At 47.5% G+C, this 23148-nt stretch overlaps 1 protein-coding gene across 9 annotated transcripts in view; it reads right to left on the minus strand.

The window, feature by feature from the left end:
• The window catches only part of Miga (mitoguardin), a 296982-nt gene that overhangs the window by 225761 nt on the left and 48073 nt on the right, over positions 1–23148 (minus strand). For all 9 annotated transcript variants that reach the window (XM_070538810.1, XM_070538808.1, XM_070538800.1 and 6 more), the window contains one exon: positions 10578–10775. In XM_070538810.1, coding sequence (XP_070394911.1) covers positions 10578–10775 — 198 coding nt within the window. The remainder of the gene's footprint in view (positions 1–10577; positions 10776–23148) is intronic.

The raw sequence follows: 23148 nt of genomic DNA on the forward strand, positions 1-23148 counted from the left end.
GATTCGCCACTCTGCTGGGGTAGGGTAGCCGGGAATGCCATAATAAAATGACGTACGCTGTTTAATGAAGCAGTTTCCAGAGCTTGTACTTGAGCAACTTCAGCCATCTTGAGATTGACGTCTTCTAGTGGGAATTTGTGGCAAATGTAATCGCATGCTACCATTAAGTACAGATGTACAGCAGAGAAGAACTGCTCTCTCTCAATGCAGCTCAGTGTCTCAACCACAGAGTTGGTTGTGCTGCCAATGACTGTCTTCATCACCTTTCTGGTTCTCTGCAGCTCCACAGTCAACTTCCAGCAATGAATGACATGCCTTGACAACACCTGGGCGCACAAATCTAGACAGGAGATCCTCGAAAAGAGCAGTTCAAGAATCCCCTCAGTACATGAACCTGAGGAGGCTGTGCCTGAAGAAGGCAGCTTGCCTTCTCAAAAAGCGGTATAAAATTTTGGAGAAAAAGACAGCATGCCCTGTTCAGCTCCGATGACAAAAAAATAAAACAGGCGCTCGTCATGGGTCACATGGCTGGCTTCCCAGAATCTTCGGTATTAGGTTTCAATTATTTTGCTTGGGATTAAGGATGAGCTCCTTCCCTCTTTAGCGAGAGTTTATCGCCGTCGGTGCTTTTTTACCCCCGAGGCCTGCAGCAGTCTTGTGAAGATGTGTAGCAGACTTTGGGGTCAGTGCAGGATTCTTGGGGGTTTGTGAGGAAGTCTTCGGAATTTGGTATGACTCCAAAAACAAGCTCTGCTTGCTGCACTGCTTCGTTTCAGATAAAAAAAAAAAAAAAAGCCGAGTAGTGGTTACCACTGATCGAGCAGCCTCTTCAAACACTTTCCCAATAACAGCCAACGTGTCGGCAAATGCTTCAACATCTTTCTGACCTTGGCGTCATGCATTTTCTGGAACTCTAAGTCGATCTTTTCGTTTCGAGCTTTTCTCTAGGTAAAAAAAAAAATGTTAACTAAAGCCTCATCAACCTTTACAGGAAGACATGAAGCTCCTTTTTGGGCAGCCAAGTTCATGAGATGGCACAGGCAACCTACCCCTATCAAACCTGGTTGAGCCTCTCTCAACAGAGTAGAAACATTGTTTTTCTTGCCGATCATTACATTGGCATTGTACAAACACATATAACCAAGAGGTTTCCAAGAGACAAATTCCAAGAGTTCATGTAGTCCAGAACCAGATTTGCAATCTTGTGACCCGTCGCTTCCCCTTGGATTGTCCCGAGGCAAAGAAGGCAGCTTTCAACTCTACTCGTTTCTTCAATGAAATATGTCGCAACAATAGGGTAAAGTTGTGTATCCCTATTGTTACTGCCGTCCACAGAAATCGAAAGTACTTGCTGTTTTAGGGCATCAAGCAAAGGAGTCTCCGCGTTGGCAGCCATTTCCTGAACAATTGACATTGTTTTTGTTCGTCCACAGGCATAGAGTTTCGCTTCTTTGCAGTTGGGGAACATCTTCCAGAAAAGTGGTCCCGCATGATCGCTGAAACTCAGTGGGTTGTGTTCAACTAAAAACGCCATGAAAAGGCATTCTGCACGAATCACACCGAGGTCGTTGTCGCTGCGTACAAAACTTGCTGGGCTTGGCTGGCTGTCCGGGGCTCGCACGTATCCCTGATGCTTTTTCGAAGCGATGTGGACCTTGATGTCAGACTTGCCGCCATGCGAGATGTTCTTATCACAGGCACATGTGGTGCAGAATCCAAACTTCTCCCTTTTCTTCGACGGCACGAAGCACAGAAATTCTTCCGTGCACGATTTCAAAAACACTTGGAACTAGTGTCGGGGCTTCGAGCCCGCCATTGCACAGCGAAGCCTACAGGCCGGAGTTGCACTGCGTCCGACGCGGCAGCTAGTCACACAAAAGGCAAGGCCAACACTGCAGTGACTGAAGCTGACTAAAGTCCAAACCCGCACACTCACGCAAAAGAAGGCAACAGCATGGCAACAGGTTTGCCGAGGCGCTAGACGTGCTATCGGCACTATCAAGCTTTGGATATGGATTCGTGACCCCCCTAAGACAACAGAAGTCACTACAACCTTGCAACTGCTGATGATACCACAGATACGCATTGCCCTCTCATGGTGGCGCAAGGTACCAGGGTGTAGTTTTACTACATTTTGACTTTTTTTTGACAAATAAAATGTTTCCCGTAAATTTTCAAGCAAGAGTCATCATGAGACTGCTTGAAATTCGTACATTTTACGGAAAATTCGGAACAGTTGGCAAGTATACAGTAGCAACATGCGTGGCCCTTCAAACGGGCAATCAACAACAAGGATGGTGGCCATGACAGGTTTCCAGAGTACACAATTGCTTCCGGCACTTGGTTGTTTTTGTAAACAAATATGGTGGCGCCCACGCAAGTGTAATGAGGTGGTATTTTACGCAATTTTAGTGCGAAGCAATCACATTTGAGCACATTTTGGAGTCTGCTAGCCTTGCATGAGGAAGCAGTAAGCAGGGTTACCTTCCGGTAAATTTTGTTGATACAGGATTGTAGTACAGCGACATTTCCTTGTCGATCGGTATCAAATGCATTGAACCCTATAAACACTCGCAGGGAATACAAAAATATTTCGTTATTGCAGGGATTTTGTTATCGCAGGTTTGAAGTCTAATACTGCATATAAAAAAATCAATTACATAGAACTGCATCAATTAAACCTTCACCACAGTATTGCTTGAGGAGAAATTGCAAATTAGAACTAATTATGGTACACAGCATATAAACTACCAAATTCCCAATTTGTTCAATGGAATAGGGCAGAAGATTAACTTTAATCAATGCATCAATAGAAAGCATATTAGAAGATTAGTGTTAGAAAATGGTACTGCGCAAAACTGAGATTTTCTTCTGTGTTTCCATAGAAATTTTACTTGTATTCTATCATGTGTGTTTTGAAAACATTCAAGTGTATGCGTGAATGCATTATATGTGAAAATAAACTATGTCTGAAATAATTGTGTGAGTTATCTTGCGTGAGATTTATTGTTCTCAGTATTTTTATGTATTACAGTCGAACCCACTTATAACGATGCCAGTTTTAACAATATATCTGTAATAACAATGAGAAGCTGCTGCACCGTCAACTTTTGGATGTTTTCCATCGTGAAATAATCCGCTTACTACAATGCCCTGATGCCTCATTATTGGTTATAACAATGAAGTCTGGCTGCTGCGTGTCAGAGCCAAAAGGTAGTGAAATGCGAAATCGATGAAAAGAAAATGAGAAATTCGAGCCGCTACACAATGGGCCGCTGCTCCAACAGCTGCAGCGCGCTCATTTTCCAGCCATCTCCGCGCCTCTCTCCCGTCGCCCTTCCACCCCTCTGAACAACGAATGAGCTGGGTCCACAACTCTACGCCGCCTTTCCCTCGGAAACATGAATGGGCCGTGCCAACTGCGCTGCTCACTGGTGTAGTTGGCTTCTAATTCAGTGCAGTTCCATGGCAGTTCTGCAAACAGCTTTATTGCTTGCGCTCGTCTTTGTTGGTTGCGTCAAAATTGTTCCTAGTCATGCGGTTTCTTGCCGCCAAAATGGAAGATGGCTAATTTACCTGCTGATCATCAGCAATGCATGACGTTGCTGCTAAAAAGAAAGCACACGGCTATAGATTTGGAAACTAAGTGCTTCTAACCAATTAGGCGATCATCGCGTACGTGCTTGCATCAGATAGCGACGGCAGCAATGATGCTGTAGTGCAGGCTGCCTCAACGTTGTCCTTACAGGAGGCCTGGCAGATGATGAAACAAAGCTCCAGGGCTTTGTTTTCGCGAAGAAGCTACCCCTGCACTACGTGGAGCACCTGCATGCCTTGGATAAGGATGTCGGCAAGCTTCACGTAAAGCACGCAAGGCTGACGGACATAGGATTTTCTTGTGCAAGCCAGTGAGAAGTTCATGGTGAGATTCTTGTGGTGATCTCGCTTCAGTGTTGCTTCTGGATTTCCCAAGCTGATAGGCTGCTGCAGCAACCTTCTCGCATTTTTTAAAAGGCCCCTTTTGGGGCCACCATAGCGATGCCTTGGCGGTGCTTGCATATCGCTTGCCACTCGTGACCCCTCTTTGCAGTTGTTATAGCAGTGCCACTCTTTAACACCGACAGCCGTGGCTTGTTATACGCGATTGGAGCGCCCAGGAAGCAGTTAAACAAGGGAACACAATCAGGAGCCGGATGGAAGAAGGCGGTGAGGAGGGTCACTGGCGTCCCCGCCATTATAGTTTTCTCACAACAGCTCTGCCATCCCCCTATTTTGATTTTTTCATGCAACCCAGTTATAACAATGGAATTTTCACGGCACCTGAATATTGGTATAAGTGGGTTCGACTGTGCATTTACACTGTGTACGTGAATACTGCCTTGTATCTCCAAATTTCCGCAAAACTAACCACCCTTCTATTTTGCATTGCTAGATTACAGAAAATTATATACTCTGCGTCTATATATACGCAATGCAATTGCATCACATTTAATTTCTCATATATGCACTTTCTCCGCTTGAGATGCTGACTGGACCAAGAGCCCTTGTCAGGCTACATGCCTTTAGCTCTTGCTTCACTTTCTTTGGTGTTTGAAAAGAAACAATAAACTTATTCAAACCTCAAACAATTGAACTGAAAACCTCATTGGCATTTAGTACAACTAAACATCCCTAATTCATTAGTTTCAGAGGGAAAAGAAAGCCCTTGATTCCATTCAACAGAAATCGCATCCATAAAAAAAAATATTTTCCAGACTTTCATATACTAGAACTGAGCTGTAATCAGTGCTGGCACACTAATTTGGTGTTCTCATTAATAAGAGTAGACCATACTGTATATATCAATTTCTATATATCTATATTACTGATCAGTTGCTACATTCTTGTTATGCGATGCTAGGAGATTCCCGAGCGTGAGCTGCATTGTGTTGTCCCGCCCAATATCTGTATGCATTAAATTTCGTAAAAAGTTTCCCGATAGTCGACTTGAAATATATCATTCGATATTCGCGCCCCCCTATGTAAATACTAAAAGTGAGGCAAAGGCACAACATCGGCACTTGTGCTGTGTCGCTTGCCGTGCTGTTTAACCCTTTCAGGGTCAACGACGTAAATATACGGCGCCACAAACAAGTCCGACATGGACGATGCCGTATATTTATGGCGCCGTCTGTACGTTTAAAAAGCGCGCCAATTTCCTAACTTTTTCTTTTGTCATGTGCTGCCACTATGTGGGAACACAGGGAATTTTTTTCATGCGCCTCCCTCTCTCGGTTTTCATTGCATGGTTTGTTTTAGAGCTACCGTATTTACTCGCATAATGATCGCACTCGCGTAATGATCGCACCCCTGAATTTTGTCGTCAAAATTCGATTTTTTTCATTTCCCATGTAATGATCGCACCCTGAACTTGCCGCAGCGATATGTCGTGTGCCAAGTCTAGCTAATAATGATCGCGCTTACCATCTGTCGAATGCTACGCGAACGACTTGTCTGCACGCACCAAACATGCTTAAGTAGATGCCTCATTTTATTACTTTCATCACTTTCCGCACTTCCATGACAACAAGAGGTACAACCAAACTTGCTTTTATTATGGGTAGGCTTTATAGGCTCCCTGCAATGGTCAGGCGGCGCGGCGATCGGCTCAGCCGTCAGCGCCACCGTGTCAGTTGCGCGAAACACTGAGGCGGCCGCTGCTACGGAGACAAGCTTTTGCGGTACTCGTTTGAAAGCTTTCGGACGTTCTAAATTGCGGTTATTGGCAATCGAAAACGTCGAGGCCCATTTTGGACCACCGACGCTTGAGAAAGGACGTGAAATCTTTTACTACAACCACGTATACCGTGTCAAAGAAGTAAACAGCACGCACATCCCAGTGAGGTGCTTAAATTAAATTGTGGTGTTTTAGGTGCCGAAACCACGATCTGATTAGGAGGCACGCCGTGGTGGGAGACTGCGGAATATTTTGGACCGCCTGGGGGTTCTTTAACGTGGACCTAAATCTAATTACACGGGTGTTTTAGTATTTCGACCCCATCGAAATTCCGCCGCGGTGGCCGGGATTTATACCCGCGACCTCGCGCTCAGCAGCCCAACACCGTAGCCACTAAGCAACCACCGCGGGTAGCGAAGTATTTTTCACAACAAAGTAAGTATGCTTACGACGTCGATTTCGAAGTGCGTTAACAAACCATTATTTTATGCCACTTAAGTGAGCAAATACGGCCGTGGACGTCTTTTAACTGTCATTTGTCGCTTTCTTACTTGGAGCGTGCCTTGCACCTCACATTGTAGAAGTTTTGGCGAATTGGCAGGTAAGTGCTTTTTTCTCCGTTGACGAAGTGCCTCGAGCATATTCTGGTATTGTCGTTCGGGCTCGAATGTCAGAAGATATTACCGCTGAAGAATCATAGAGAGCAATTAGCTGAGACTAAACAACGTGAAGATTGAAGAAATATGCTCTTGTGTGCTCGAGGGAAATGCTAATTTTCGAATACTCGTCGTGTTCTGCAGTGTACTCCAACCTTAGTTCTGTTGTTCTAAGCGCGAGAAAACATCGGCACGAATGAGCTCGGTACCAGCATTCGCGTCTTGATCTTGGCGCAGGAGGAAGCAAGCGCATGCAAAGCTCTAGCACGGAGCCCTTAATTACGAAGCTAGATTTGACACCTAACAACCACTGCGGGTTTGTTTTGGAGCAAGAAGAGCTAAACAACTATCAAAACTGATTTACAACAGCAGGAACCATTTCACGCATTTTCATGCAGTTGACGCTTTATTGTGTCTATTTACAGATGCCGCTCCTGGCTCTCTTTCATTTTTTTTTCTTGTTTTTGCACTTACGTCTTAGTTCGTTAAGCAGAAATTCGCAAGACCGACACGAACCGCGACGATCCACTTCAGCCGCCGGGTTGCTTCCCCCGGTTTCGAAGGGAAGCGGTACAATTTGATGCCGACATCCCCTCCGCGGTTCTGACAGTTCTTAACGCAGCAGTATCTGCGCTTGTTCTTTTTGTTCACACTTCTCACAAAGGAGCTGCCAAGAGGCCGCGGGGAATCTATTGGAAAATTGGAAAAGCAGGCTTGCAGGCGCGCCTGAGCGCACTGCGGTCACTGGTGAAATGACGGTGACGGCCTACCCGCGGATGCTCACCGCCGCTGCCAGGTGGCGCGACATGTACAGGCAAACTGCATTGCAGGGTGCCTATAATGGTTGAAGACAACAAAAGCAAAAAAGGCGCCTTTCGATTCTTTTCATCTGCACTCGTGAGCACGAAACAAATCGCGCGCGGCAATGATAGTAGCCACGTTTACACTGATACGTTAAAAGTGTACCCTATTCATACGCCGAGGTTTGTAACACAGCTAAGATATTCGCCCACCCTCAGCGAAAACGTGCCGTGTTAGGGTAGTAGTTTCCGCAGCACGCCGGCCATGCGTTTCTTCACTGGCAGCTAAGCGCGCCCATCTGTTTCTGTCCCCTCAAAGTGGACATGGCTACGTTATTGCCGCAAACTTGCCGATATTAACGATATTATTCATCACTGACACGGAAGAAACTGCTTCAATGCACGTAATGTACTCACGAGAAGAAAAAAAAAAAAAAAAGATCCCGTTCGGCGCGTTCGGCTTGCTACGCCGGCCGCCATCTTTGTTTTGGTGTCCCGCACTCGCATCCCGCAGCAAACGCGGGACAAAAAAAAAATTTTTTTTTTCCGCGGGAAATTTAACTCGCGTAATGATCGCACCCCTGAATTTGCGTCAATTTTTTCTGACAAAAAAGTGCGATCATTATGCGAGTAAATACGGTAGTTTGCTCCCGCACGTCTATATGCTCCCGCACGTCTATATACTACTGCCCGCGCATTGACGAGCGGGCGGGCGGCGGTTTGGGTTTTGTTCCGCGGGCGGCAGGCACGTACCGAGAATTTTTTTTGGGGGGGGGGGGAGGGGGGGGGCAACCCAAGGTAACTTTTCAATGTGAATGAAGGGGGGGGGGTACCTTTACTAGTACAAATGTGAATAACGCTCACCATTCACGATAAAGGCACATAAACACACAAAAGAGAAATGAAATAAGGTGTATTTTACAGGTAAGCCTGTGCGATACACCTCTCCTTTACTTGGCAAACAAAGAAACACGTCAAATGGACTCGCGCAGGAATGCGCAGGAAGAGCACTGCCAAGAACAAGTAAAGAAGCTAAAGTGTAAAATAAAGATTACTTTAGTAGAACAGAACTTAAAAAAACAACAGTTGGCAACAAGGCACACAAACCGCGCGGAGTTGTGTTACTCCGCCAGCCAATCACAGAAGCAAACAAAATCGTCGTCATGCAACCTTTTCAAAATGGCATCATACTTGACACCCCCGGGGCATCTGCTGTTCTTGAAGAATCTTTTCATCTGCGGAAGCAGTGAGGTGTACAACAGACAGAGACAAAATGTATGGAGTCTGAGCATTTCGCTCTTCAAAAGTCCGCGGTGCAGTTCATTTCCCTGCTGAACCCGTTTTACTCATAAAACTGTTACTGTTACAGCATGTTACTTCAGTTAAACAAAGAATTAGACATTGGCCATTTTACTATAATAAGCAAGGGAAAAGTTATAAAATTACGCACTAATAATTTTATTTTTGTTGTTACCGCCTTAATTGGGTAACAGAAAAAGTTTGAAGTACAAATTATTTGCAGCTTCACAGAGGAACAGTGGCTGGCAGTTATGAGGGCATGGGCGTAGCTTCATTGCAGACTTAAGTTGTATCAGACTATATTAGCGTTTTTTGAATTAGCTCTGGAAGAATTGTACAGAAATATATATATGTGGAACAATTGCAGTTCTTTTGGATCCCTCGTTTACTACTCTAACAAGTGCCACAAAAAACTTGTATTGTTATTTGGGAAGTTAGGTATCGATGCGTGGCCGCCAGTCGCGTACAACCGCATATGGCGCAGGAAGCTGCGATTCTACACGTACTGCGCCCACCACCGGAAGGTTAAAAAAACACCTACATAAGCACAGCAGACAAGTGGCTACGTTGGGCGGCTCGAATGATAACTGTAGAAGTGTCATTCAGAACACAAGGAATTGTTCTTCACTTCCGGCGGCATTTTCTCTACTTCCTTTTTAAATAAAAAGATGATCCATAAATATTTTCATAACACTTAAATTTGCTAATTTTCGCTTTTCCTTCCTGTTTGGCTGTTGCCTTGGCTGTCTCCCTAGTAGATCGCTTAATTTCTCAAATCCTTGCGACTCTTGCTTCAAGGTGGAAAGTTTGCACAAAAAGAGCTGTACAATTATGGAAAAGCCAGACGAGTTAACAGGTGACAGTCATATTGTGTATGAGTTTAAGGGTTATTGCAGAGTTTGATGATGGATGCTGTCTCGCATTATTTTATTTTCCACCTTATGTAACCCATATGACGGGTATATGGTTCCGAGGATCTGTCATCGTCGCGGCGAGCCATCGCTCGAGGAAATAATGAAACGAAAAGGAAAGTTAAACGCAATTGGCTTTTTCTCTGGCCACAACTCGTTTCACATGCATACAGACCAGCTGACCACGAGCTGAATCCCTTTCCTGGTCCCTGGATCAGTCTAAACGAAGAAGGTTGAACTAACGAAGCAACAACAATGCGCATGACCATTGAATAGACAGTGGCAACTGAATCCATCTGGAGTTAATCGCACGGGCACCGAATTGATGAGGAAACTGGCCTTCACATCCCAGGAGAGGCTGATAACTACTGCCATCCAAAAGGAGGGAAAAAGGCAGCAAAATGTTGATCGCTGAATAGCTGTCAAGTCTCGGCATTGATTTGGCGGCACTTTAGGAATCTGTGTGGGAAGTGGTGGCGTGGGTGGGGGGTATGCGTCTTAATTTCGGGGGGGAGGGGGCGGGTCCCCCCTTGGGTACCTGGCAGGCGGTTTAGGCTTTCTGCGCTTGCAAAACTGATGGCCATTTCGTTACTAATCACTCAAAGGGTGGCCGCTTGTTGCTCGTTTGTTTAGTGCTCACAGGGGTGCACATAGGAAAGATGCCACCGTGCATGTGTATCAGTTTCTTTTTTTTTCTTTGAGAATCTCGATAACTAACTGCCTCTGGTTGGCGATAAGATGAAGATTAGCGGAAGTTTGCCACACGTTTTGCTTTTTGACGGGCACACAACCACAGAGTTTTCTTGAGTGCACGCACCTACGCAGTTTGATTATGCTATAGACGTACATATTAGTGTTTGAGCAGGAACATTTGAGGCTTGCGAAATATTCTTGTGTGTGCATTTTCAAAGCCTTGAACTATGTGTATAACAATGCATCAAATTTTTTATTCTTATAAGTTTATTTCCTTTTTCATTGTTGTTATTCATAAATGAAGAGTACATATATACCAACGCAAAATATTTTTTTCTCACCTTATGGTCACCCAAGAAAAATTACAGTAAATTTTTTTCGAAATAGGTCCCTAAAAAGAATCGGAATCTGCAATAAAAGAAATCGACCCTGAAAGGGTTAAGCATAAGCACAGGCACCAACTCGTCCCTTCCACCGATCAACCCCTCAAAAGATTGCTCACATCGGATGTGCCCTCAGCCGAGACGAAACTCTCGGTGTCCGCCAGAGAGGGGGGGTGGGTGAAGTCAGCCAGCTGCGGCTCATCCAGGGCCAGGGGAGGGACTCCTCCCTCGGAGAACAGGCGCCAGTGGGCAGCACCGCGCAGCCGCTGGCCTTCCACAAGCAGGAATTCCAGGCTGGTGGCCAGGCTCTCATTGCCCTGAAACAAAGGAACATCACAGCCATGGAACTAGCGACAATCATATAACGCTGACACATGCTTATGAAGGCACAGTCTGTTCTTTACTTGAAGGCTTCCATTGCAACCACTTCTGAAGTCATTGAATGCAAATACCAAGGCACCACAATTACAACAGCCTCAGTTTGAACGTGCCCCACACTAATCACATCATCACTGCGCCAGCTTGGTTTTTTCAGGCAGAACCTAAAACAAGCACATGCAGAAACTGAGTTACTAGCTTACACATCCGATTATAAGACTAGGACTTGGGTACACATGCACCATGCACCATCTTGGACCTCTACACTAGGCGTGACACAGAGGCACTCAAAGAATGCTACACAAGGGTGTTTCACTTCATATTTTCAGGTATTTTAGAACTGACTCTACAACAAATTTAATAAAGAAAACATGATATCCCAACATTACAACTGTGACAAAAAGTTCAAAGATATAAATTTTTTACTTAATTATAACAAATTTTCTTTTTGACCTGAAGCCTATCTAACACCATCGAGATTACAACTAATAAGAAGTCACCATGTTAAATTGTTAACCCCTTTCAGCACCAAAACCAATTATTTTAAATAGCAATCACATTTCCCTCAGACCATCTCTGAAAGGAACAGTTTACCTCCTACAACACTATGTAGCAATGACTACTGTGCAAAGTAAACCTTACCTTGTTATTGTCAAAAGGCCTTTGAATCAAGCCACAGTGTTTGATTTAAGTTTTTATTGTATCTTTGTCTAGTTGTTTAGCTTTGTATAACTATTGAATTTTCATTGTCTATTTTGATTGTCACTGGTTGACGTTTGTTCTACTTTATGCCCTTCCTGCAAGGGCCCTTCAGAGGCCTGCAGTATTCTCGTAAATATAAAAAAAGGAAAGGCTCATAGGAAATAGGCCCTCATCACATGATATGCGAGCGGTAATTTCTAGCCACAGAACACATGAGTCTAGGGGAGAGTAGGACAGAGAGCAGGTGGAGAGGGCCGATCTTGACGAGGGCATCAGTAAGAGCTACTGCCAAACAAACAATGCCTTAAAAGCAACCACGTAACCACATAGGGTCCAAGAGTCAACGCATGGATGAACTCCAAAAGAGAGGAGGCTGCCTGACAACGTGCTCCCTCCTAATTCCTGTCCAGGTTATGTCCACATGTCTTTGACCATGCTGGCTCAAAGCTATCCTTATGCCCTTGTAGTAAGAGAAACGGAGGTGCAAGTAGCTTTTCTTGTACGTAATCTCCAAATTACAGCTCAAAGCCTAGGGCTATTTCTAAGCTTGTCCCAGTAAATCCCCATCACTTCTACTAATTACCAACGATTTAAAGTAGATGTGACAATTCCTGTCGATGGGATCTCTTCAATTAGGCTGCACTTTCGGAGCCATTTCTTGACAGTACAATGACACGCAGAATGACTCGGTGCAAGTGCAGTGCAGCACCACTTTTGCCATATCAACTCTGCTAGAAGTCTTGATGACGCATGAATGTAAACTTTCTTTTTTGTAATCAGTCTCGTGTCTATAGCCAACTAACAACCATACAGGCATTGAGCTTGCCTCCTTTGCCAGCTAGGTTGACAATTGTGGTCAAACCACTAGAAACATTTCTGTGTGTGTGCCACTAACCAAGAAGTGCATCACTTTCGTCATCTGTTACAAAAAGCTTGCACAATGGCTGCACAACCTGTACTTTTAAGAAAGCCATGAGTTTGCGCAACGTTGGCTGTGGCACAATGTCAAGCAGAAGAGCAGTGCGCATACTGTCAAACTGGCAACAAGACTTTCTGAACTAGCATAGAAAGACATCAGCAGAATGGGCAGCCATGTGATGCCAATGAATGCCCATGGCCGAATTAAGGCACAAAAGCAGAAGTATTGCCAAAAGTCAGCAGTCAAGGATACCAGTGTTGACAATCTCAACAAGTCGACGAGGATGCTTCAGGACTTGAAGAGTCTGTACATGCTGACGACACATTAGAATCATCAGAACTTCTATCTGATGAGGCAACCGTTGCGAACGTGCTTGCATCGGATGACGATGACATTGATGGCGATGCCGGCAGCGATGATGCGATAGGGCAGGCTGCCTCAACGTTGTCCACACAGGAGGCCCTGCAGATGATTCAGTCCCTGCAGGGCCTCATTTTCACTAGGGACCTTCCGCTGCACTACGTGGAGGACCTGGATGCCTAGAAAAAAGATGTCAGCAAGCTTCGTGTAAAGCAAGCAAGGCTGACGGACATGGGGTTTTTTCGTGCAAGTCAGTGAGAGGTACAGTACGCGAGATGCTTGTGGCGATCTCACCCCAGCATTTCGTCTGGATTTCTCAAGCTGAAAGGCTGCCGTGGCAACCTTCTCGTTTGTTTTAAAGGTCCCTTTTGGGTCCATCAAAGTGATGCCTTAGCTGAGCTCGCATGCCACTTGCTGTCCGTGATCCCTCTTTGCAGTTGTTGCAGCAGTGTCATTCTTCAACGCCGACAGCCGCAGCTTGTTACACGTGACCGGAGTACACAGGAAGCAGAGTTAGCAGTTAAACAAGTCAACACAATTAGCAGCCGGATGGAGGAAGGTGGTAGGGAGGGGCACTGGCCTCCCCTAAAGCCCCTAAATTAAATAAAAGTAGTGCCTTCTTTTGAAGATCGCCACTGTCGTCCTCCCCTGCGCTTTCCCTCGACACTCAGCCCTCCCCTTGGCCGAATGCCATCACGTGCTCTTGCGCGCCTTCTTCTAGCTTTTTTTTTTTTACTTCTGCCAACATCACAGTGCCAAGCATTATGAGCGGCATACGGAGGCACCACATTTCATGCCTCCTTTGTGCTTCTCTAGAGTAGTTCCATGTTCACGATGCCGTGTTGCTGTGCGTTTGGGTGAAGCACACGTGAATCTGATGGCTAGCAAATCTTCTGGATTCCATCTGCTAAGCGAGAAGCACCTGCAGTCGGGTACAACTGAAGAGTGCAGTGCTAAATGCCCCGCGGAGGAAGCCCTTTGACCAATGATGTTGTAGTGGACAGTACTCATAGAGCCCCGCGGTGGAAGAAGAGACTGGACTAGCGCCATTAGGCACATAGGTTCAACAATGGTCGCTACGACATCAATGCAGTCATCTGCTTAATAAATGGAAATTCTTTGTGGGTCTTCTGTTCCTGCAAGCTGGTGACCCGAACATGATACCACATCACAACTGTAGTAGTAGTAGTATAAGTAGCAGTATTTAGCCCAAAATTATAGGCCGAGCATATCGACTGCCTGGGTGGCCAGTCGACGCTGTTCTTCTTTACCTTCAGCGCCAAATCAGTCGAGCCAGGTGGTGATGGAAAGGGAAGGATAGGAAACTGATTGCTGAGCAGCCGGACAGTAGAATAGGCAATGGGATAGGTCTGCGTAAGTAGAAGGGCAGTTGGGACAGGAGGGGTCAGAGCGGTAGCGATAGAGAAAGAGGCGGGAAGGGGTAACCAGTGCATTCATTTGTATGTGCCGCAGAAGGCGAGCCTCCGGCACAGTGAGTGATGGATGAGGGGGAGGGTAGAGGCGCTTGTCGAGACGGAGCTGGAGGTAAACTTCCTTGATTGTGCGGTGCAGGGAGAGCCCCCCGAATCCTCCGTGGGCCTGGACCAGGTGATCGACGGTGCCCGGTTAAAAAGTCACGGGCGAGCTGATGGGCTAGCTCATTGCCATCCATCCCCGAATGCCCAAGGACCCAGCGGAGGAAAACGGTGGAAGGTTGAAGTGCGGAGACCGCTCGTTCAACCTCCTGTTGGAGTGAATGGGGTAGGGTGAGGTTTTGTATGAGTGAATGGCGGCTTGGGAGTTGGTGTATATCGTGTACTCTGAGAGCGCGGGAAGGGAGGGAAACGATTGTAGGGCATGTACAATGGCAAGGACCTCAAGAGAGAGTGCGTCCCGAGGGCGTAGGTACGGCCCACTTGTGTGAGTTTCAGGCGCTGGGAGGTGGGGATGGTAGATCCCGTAGCTGCTGGAACCTCAAGGAGCTATGAAAGAGGCATCCGTGTAGGCTACTCCCTAGCTAGTAAAGAGGGGGGAATGATGCTGCGCGGCCGCGTGACGACGGCCGGCATGCAGGACAGGGGACATATTGGACGGGCGAGGGAGGATGCGGAGATTTGGAGCCGGGGTGGATTTTGGAGAGGTAAAGGTGAAAATGGGAATGGGAGAAATACCCACCTGGACCAGTAACCACTGACCCTGATGGGTAAGAGAAAGTCGGGCAAGCTGGGAGTCAGGGTGTAGAGAGAGAAGAGAATGAAGAAGATGGAAGAGCCCTGTGGCAAAGAGCTTAGCAGTAGAGGTGGTGATAGGGAGGTTGAGAGCTGCCTTGTACAGGCCCACAAGGGTGGTCTCGAGGGTGTTAAGCTGAGTGTGGGTGAAGGAAACGTAAGGTACAAAGTAGAGGAACTTGTTGAGGGCGAGCGCATGGGCAACTCATCACGAATGAGCCTCGTGGAGGCCCGAGCGCCAAGTGACCAGGCGCCGCAGGAGGTGAGTTACCGAGCGACAGGTCCCGACAGTGTGGTGGAGGGCTTGCACATTCTTGGCTGCATGCAACGGGAAGCCAAGAACTTTGCATTGGGGGACAATAGGAATGGGAGAGCCGGAAAGATGGAGGGAGATTAGGGCGTTGTAGGAGCGCTGGTATGAGCAGTAGTTAAGAAGGAGAAGCTCGGATTTCTCCGGAGCAGGAGACAGGTCAGCAGTGGAGAGAAAGGAGTTAATGAGATCGAGGCCACGTTGCAGGGTGTCCTGTACGTGACCGGGAGAAGCAGAAAAACACCAGACGGTGGTGTCGTGGGCATAAAAGACGTGGTGGAGGTCAGGAATTTGGGCTAGTTGAGAGGCAAGAGGGGTCATAGCAAGATTAAAAACGGTAGGAGAGAGAACACCACCTTGAGGAGTGCCACGGGTGAGCGGGTGGGGGTCGGACAGATGTGGTGTCCACTCGAAAGCTAGCCACTCGGTTAGAGAGGAAGGAGCGAAGATAAGAGTACACGTGGTTGCCGCAGTCCAGGGAGGAGAGTTGAGACAGGATGTGGTCGCGGCACACATCGTCGAAGGCCTTGCGGGCATGAACAGTCACAAGAGCGTGGATCTGGCTGGGGGCGGGCGAGGGAAATGTGCGCAGGAGGATCAAGAACATGTCCTGTGCACAGAGGCGGCGTCGAAAGCTGATAAGAGAATGGGGGAAGAATTCTCTCGCTTCAAGAAAATCAGAGAAGCGAGTCAAAGCCATTAGCTCAAGGGTCTTGCCAACACACGACGTCAAGGAGATAAGGTGAAGGTTAGAAAGGGAGGGAGGTTTGCCTGGCTTCGGAATCACAGAAATAAGGGAGGATGTCCAAGAGCTCGGCAAGCAACCGCTGTCCCAGGCATTATTGAAAGTCTGGAGGAGGAATTCCTTGGCGTGGTTGGGGAGGTTGCGGACTGTGGTGTATGTGATGGCGTCCTCACCGGGAGCCGAGCGAGTAGCATTAGCAGCCAGGGCAGCTTCGAGATCCTGGAGAGTGAAAGGGCGGTTGGGCTCTAGGTTAGGATTGCCCGAGTAGGCTGGTTAGGAAAGTGTGAGAGGGGGTGGGAGATATCAAGAAGCGAGCTTGTCAAAGACATCAGAGGGAGTCCCCTGAGTGAGGGCTTTTGCTAGAGTGGGAGCAAGGGCAGGCTTCGTCCCTAAGAAAGATTTAAAAAGGGACCATGTGAATCGCGAGTGCAATGTGGAGTCAAGGCAGTCACAAAGCACACTCCAATGAGAATGCTCGAGGGACACGCACCGTGGGCAACTATCTCGACCCGCAGAGCAGGAATCCGGGAGGAAAGTTGGGTATTTTGGTGTTGGGAGCGCAAGGAGCGTTGGAGACGTTTCCGCCGATGCCGTGAATGGAGAAAGTGAGGATTCGGGTCTGGGATAGGGTGACGTGAGCGAACGCGACGGCTACTGGTCGAAAGGGCTGCGGAGATGCATGACGTTCAGTCATCGTAAGATTCCAATGCGGAAAGGAGATTAGGGCACAATGTGCGCCAGTCAGTGTGAGTAGTTGAGTGCGATCGAGAGATGTTGGAAAGTGAGGCGCTAATATAAATGAGGAAATGGTCGCTGAGAAGGGTTTCAGCTGTGACCTGCCAGTGAAAGGAAATGGAGCCCAGAGAGAAAGAGAGGTCGGGTGTCGTGGAGCGCTGTGAGACAGTGCCCGCTCGAGTAGGGGAGCGAGGAGTATTAAGAAGGTTGAGGTGGCGTTTCTGAGCAAGACAGTGGAGTAGGTGGCCGGGCTTCAGGGTCTGGGGGTAGCCCCAGAGTGTGTGCGGGGCATTAAAATCGCCCCCAAGGAGGAGATGGGTGGTGGAGGGAACAGAATGAAGGAACTTGCCCAAGGCAGGGAATAAAGAGGATGTGACAGGGGGATTGTAGAAAGACACAAGGGCGAGTTAAATGTGGGAAGAAGGTTGGTAATACACCACACCAACTAAATATTTAAGGAGGCTGGAGGGGAAGTAAACACACATCCCTCTCTCGACCCCACCTGCCCCTTCCTCCTTGCTAAACAATGCGAGTGTGCCAGAGCAGCGTTTCTCCGTTGCATAACTTTGCGCCGGGCCACGCAGCCCACCCCTTCCTCTAACCATGCATCTCCTTCACCTCAGGTTCGATCACCTCCGGCTCCTATGCCGCTACAGTGAAAGGGCCCTCGGTGCCAGCGTCCCTTTCTTCCACTACTATACCCTCCCCATCTCTGATTGACGAGAACCGCTCATTCGATCTCCGGCTCATAATGCTGGAGCGTCACCAGCGCGAACAACAGCGAATCTCCCAAGATTTACAACAGCAAATCCACGCATTGACACAAACTCTCCAAACAACCACCTCCTCTCTTACATCCCAGCTTACCAAGCTAAATGAACATTTTGCCACATTCATCACCCCGTCCTCTAATGCCCAGGTCACCCCATTGGCTGACCTGGTAGAAACCACCACCAACACACACCACACTCACTTGCTTCAGCTTGAAACTTCGACTGTTCAGATCCTCACCACTCTCCAAGCCCAATCGAAGCCAATTGGAATCCTTCGCTTCTATGCTGGGCTCCCTCCAGGAGTCACTCCCCCCAGCCAAAAAGAAGTAATGTGTCCCCGGAAACTCTTCTGCCTCTAACCTATCGCAGATGGCGCATGGAAAAGACCTCGAGATTGTGCAGTGGAACTGTCGAAACCTTTGCCACAATAAGACTCCCCTCCACCAGTATCTCCTCACCCATTGCTCCATGCCCCATTTTCACAACTGTACACGTCTACCAAATTTCTTCTCAACTCGATATAATTGGCCACCGAACGACATCTAGAAGAAAATGGAACGTCTTCAGTCACCACACTGAAACTTCCAGATTTCTGGCCCTTGGACTGTGAACTCTGGTTCATCCACATTGAAGCGCAGTTTCGCTGTCACTGAGTCATATCTCAGGTAGCCAAGTACAGTGGACTCATTAATTCAAACTCCAAGGGACCTAGAGATTTTGTTTGAATTATCAGGAAGTTTGAATTATCAGACATTCTCATATACATGTTTCTGGGCTAGATGACAGCGCACATTATGCCTACGCATCCATTTTAATCACATTTTAAAGAATTTCTACGCTTTAACTACAAAAAATAGACAGAGAGCAGAGGTGAAAGGTCCACAACTTGTTAATTGGCCATCTACTGGTGACCAGACCTTTGAAAAAACAAAGCTGGGTCCACCATATTACGAGTTTGGTCATTGTCATCCAATAGGATCACGCCAAAAAATGACTGTTTCAAAAATTACCAAACTCTGAGTGCAGACCCAGAGGTGAAAAGTCCACAACAATTGCCGTCTGCTGCTGACCAGACCTTTTAAAGAAATCGTGAATGGTCGATTGCTTCCTAGCTACGTGTGCCTTCAAAACAAACCTCTTTATGCCAGTGAGAGCAACCAATTCGTTTTGAGAGTTTTCTGTTGCTGTCAGAAACTTGCAGACCTGGGCAATGTATTGGGAGTTTCTGCTGCAGTGTGGTGGCAGCAGCTCGGCTCCCAAATCGTCAAGTGTGCCCTCTCTGCACACACACAGGTTGTCATCAGCAGCTGCATAATCACTGAGCTCAGCAGCTATGTTGTGCACTTGCAGAGCAGAAAGCACTACGCTTGCATCGTCATCCTCGCAGCAGTCTTCAGCTTCACTTCGCTGGCAGTCGGGCAAAGTGCCAATGCTGCAGCCAGGGATGCGGAAGGCATGCTGGAAACAATTCCGTATTGTTGTTGACGTTACAATGTTCCATGCGTCGGCGAGCATCTCCAACGATGATAGCAGTGTTACATTGTATGGCATGGAACTGTCCATACATAGCAACATTCTCCTGAGCAGCAGCTTCCTGTAATTAATCTTCAGGCATTTTATTACGCCTTGATCCAGGGGCTGGAGGACAGCTGTTGTGTTGGGAGGCAAGAATTAGAGGCAATTTGCTTCCAGCTCCTCCACATCGCCATGTGCGGGTAAGTCGTCAACGATGACCAATATTTTCCTTTTGGCCCTCTTCATCTGCCCATCCAGTTTGCAGAGCCAATCCTCAAATAAGGATTGCATTATCCATGCACGCATGTTTTCTGCATAAGCAACTAGGAGCGTTCGGATGCCTTTAAAGTCCCTTGGGCGCTTTGCCTTCCCTTCAACAAAAAGTTCTGGCTTGTGGCTTCCATCCATGTTAGCGTAAACCACGACAGTTAGCCTTTGTTTACTTAGCTTTCCACCAGTACATCACTCCCCCTTGTGACACAAGGTTTGATCTGGCAGGCGCTTAAAGAACAGCCCCATTTCATCGGCATTATACATATCAGTCGGGGAGCATTCATGTAGCAGGCTCTTGAGTCGCGTCTGCTGCCAGTCGGCAGAAACAGCTTCATCGACCGCTGCCGCTTCACCACTTACTGTTTTGAAGGCGAGGCCGTGTCGTTCTTTGAATCGCGAAATCCACCCATCACTGAATAAAACCCTCAATTCCCAAGCGCACAGACAGTTCTTTGGCTTTCTCCTGCAAAATTGGTCCATTTACTGCAAGGCTGGATCTCCGCGCATGCTTAAGCCAAAGGAGAACTGACTTTTCCAGATTAGGGTGCGCTGCTTCTCTGTCTTTTTCGATCCGGGGCGAAACAGCTTGCGTTGTTCGTAGCTTGTCCTTGGCTTTAACAATGGTTGTTAGCATACTTTTGGTGATTCCATATTTCTCTGCCAATACAGTTTTCTTAACTCCAGCGTCAACTTCTTCAATAGCAGCCAATTTCTCTTTGAGGAATAGCGTTCGGTACTTCCCTCGCGATGACAAGGTCGATCGATCATGGAATGTGCAGCATGCTAGGCGTAGCAGCATGTAGCAGGTGGGAAGGCAGGTCCCATGGTTGGGAATTGGCCAACACACCGGAAAGGCAGAGTAAGCCGAATGCCGCACACGTCACTTTTGTACCATCCAGGGAAGGCACTTTCTACAGCGTCTTCCAGGCAGAACTGCGGAACTTCCTCTGCGCCGTTTCGAAAGGACTCATATCTCAGAGCGCTTTCGAAGGCGCAGGCACACAAACCACGCAAGCATCCTTACATGACGAATGAAGCAATCATTACCTATAACATAGCGCAGACGGAGCTCTGCTTGGAAGACGCTGTGGAAAGCACCTCCCATTTGCCGGCTCCCCCCCTCCCCCCTTTTTTTCACCACACCGCAGCATGTTGACACACGATCGTGTGGTGTGGTGCGCATTGTTTTTGTGTCAGTGGCCCACATGGTTTTGACTGCTTTGTCAAGTGGAGGCAGGCAATCAGCTTTAGGCTATTCTATTTGCGGATATTTTCCGGTATGAACATGGAAAAAGTATTAATTAACCAAATGATGGAGTTTGAATTAAGCGGCTTTTAAATACATTGAAAACATAGCGGACCAACCAAAAATTTGAATTTTGTTTGAATGAACTGAAAGTACGAATAATCAGAGTTTGAATAATCGCGAGTCTAATGCATGACAACGTTGTGAGAGGCTTAACCCGACCACTGTAGCTTTGGTCCGCCACATTTTGCTAGCTCCTCCGCCCGATAGTCGGTACGACACCCTTAAGCAGGAGTTACTACGGCGCACCAATGACTCTGAGTCGCAACAGATTCAACAGCTCCTCTCATCGGAGGAACTTGGCGACAGAAAACCGACTGAGCTGCTTCACCACGACACAACTCCTGGGAACCAGTCCATCATCAACAGACTCGAAAATCCTTCGGGAGCTCTTATTCCAGCATCTACCGAACCAGGTACACATGATTTTGTGTGCCTCACCTACTATGATGTCTGTCGAGGCCTTAGCGATGATGGCAGACCAGATTATGGATTCTTTCCATTCTGTGATATCCACTGTTTACCATTATAATGCACCCGTTGCGACACAACCCCAGTTACAGCAGTACTTTGACGAACCCAACAGTTCAAGCACGCACCTTGCTGTGCAAATAGAGGAGCTAACTAACCATTTGGCTGCCTTACACTTTCTGGCAAATAACCACCAGCAGTGGCGTCACTCGCATGACCAAAGCGTGTCACGCCCTCCGTCTCCCTCTATTTGTTGGTATCACGTCAGATATGGCACTCGCACATGGCAGTGCTGTCCGCCTTGCAACTTTCCGGGAAACGGTCGGGCCAGTCATTGACGATGGCTAGTGCTACCGGCTCTACATCAAGCGGTCGCTGACGCTCTGTCACGGATTCATATAAATGCAAGCCAAGTAAATAATTCCGGCATTGACCTCGTCCACCTCGCTACAGCTCAATGCACAGACCGTGAACTTCAAACACTCCGAACTGCCAACGATTCTCCGTGCTTCGAAGATATCGTACTGCCTGGCTGCAACGTCACAGTGATATGCGACATGTCTACGGGTCACCCTCGACCGTACGTTCCACAACAATTTCAGCAGCAAGTTTTTGACGCACTACACTTCTTATCGCACCCTGGAGTATGTGCCACACAATGTCTGGTCACTTCCCACTATCTGTGGCTGCGTATGAACGCTGACGTCTGTTGCGAGGCTCGGGCATGCGTCCAGTGCCAGCGCCAAGGTCAGTCGACACACTATGAGCGCGCCTGATCATTTTCCACCACCAGACGCTCATTTCGGCCATATTCACATCAATATTGTTGGTCCACTACCACCGTTCTCGAACCCACGACACATATTCACTTGTATTGAACGCTTCACACACTGGCCTGAAGCAATGACTCTCTCACATTACTGCAGAGTCCGTAGCCCAGGCCATATTAAATAGCTGGATTTCTCATTACGGTGTGCCACACACCATAACGACAGACAGAGAAAGACAATTTGACTTGTCCCTCTTTCAAGCTCTCTCCTGTCTTCTGGGTGTAATGCACACATGAACAACAGTTTATCACCGAAGTTCCAATGGCATGGTATAACGTTTCCATCGTCAACTAAAAGCAGCACTTCATGCCCATGACTCCATCATTCCATGGACAGAGCGCCTGCCTTTGGTTCTACTAGATCTTCATACAGCTCTGAAAGCAGATGCACAGTGTTCCTCAGCAAAACTCGTTTTTGGCACAACACTTCGTGCACCCCGTGAGTTCTTCACCTAAGAACCGTCATCTGCTGACCTATAATCCTACGCCGACCACCTTCATATTACAATGGCCAATGTTATACCATCGCCGCTTCGTAACGACCACAGAAATGTTTACATGAGCCAATCTTTACTTCATAGCAGTCACATATTTATCCGTCACAACACTACTTGCACTCCTTTAGTAGCTCCTCACGACGGTCCCTTCAAAGTCCTCCAGCGTGAGGCCAAGTTTTTCACACTTCATGTCAAAGGACGCGAAGAGACAATTTCCATCAACCGCTTGAAGCCAGCTCATCTAGACTCTGGCAGTGCCTTCATCGGTGGAGGGGGAGCATGTAGTGGACAGTACTCATAGAGCCTTGCGGTAGAAGAGACTGGACTAGCGACATAAGGCATATAGGCTCGACGATGGTAGCTGTGACATCAACGCAGTCATCTGTTTAATAAATGGCAAATCTTTGTGGGCCTTCAGTTCCTAGAATGTCGATCAATTGTCATGACATCGCGGGTAATTTGGCTAATTCGTGGTTAATCCTTTTGCCACTATCAACTCCCTACAATGTCACGCTAGCAAGTGCAAGGGGATTAAGCGCGATGTACGTCATGAAATGTCGACAAAAGAAGCCACTGCCCTCTTGAGGGGCATTTGTCGCTGCATTTTTTAGTTGTGTGCGACTGTAAATGTAGAAACAGTGTAGAAGTG

This window comes from Dermacentor albipictus, chromosome 1 (genome assembly GCF_038994185.2).
Source record: "Dermacentor albipictus isolate Rhodes 1998 colony chromosome 1, USDA_Dalb.pri_finalv2, whole genome shotgun sequence".
NCBI classification, from domain to species: Eukaryota; Metazoa; Arthropoda; class Arachnida; order Ixodida; family Ixodidae; genus Dermacentor; species Dermacentor albipictus.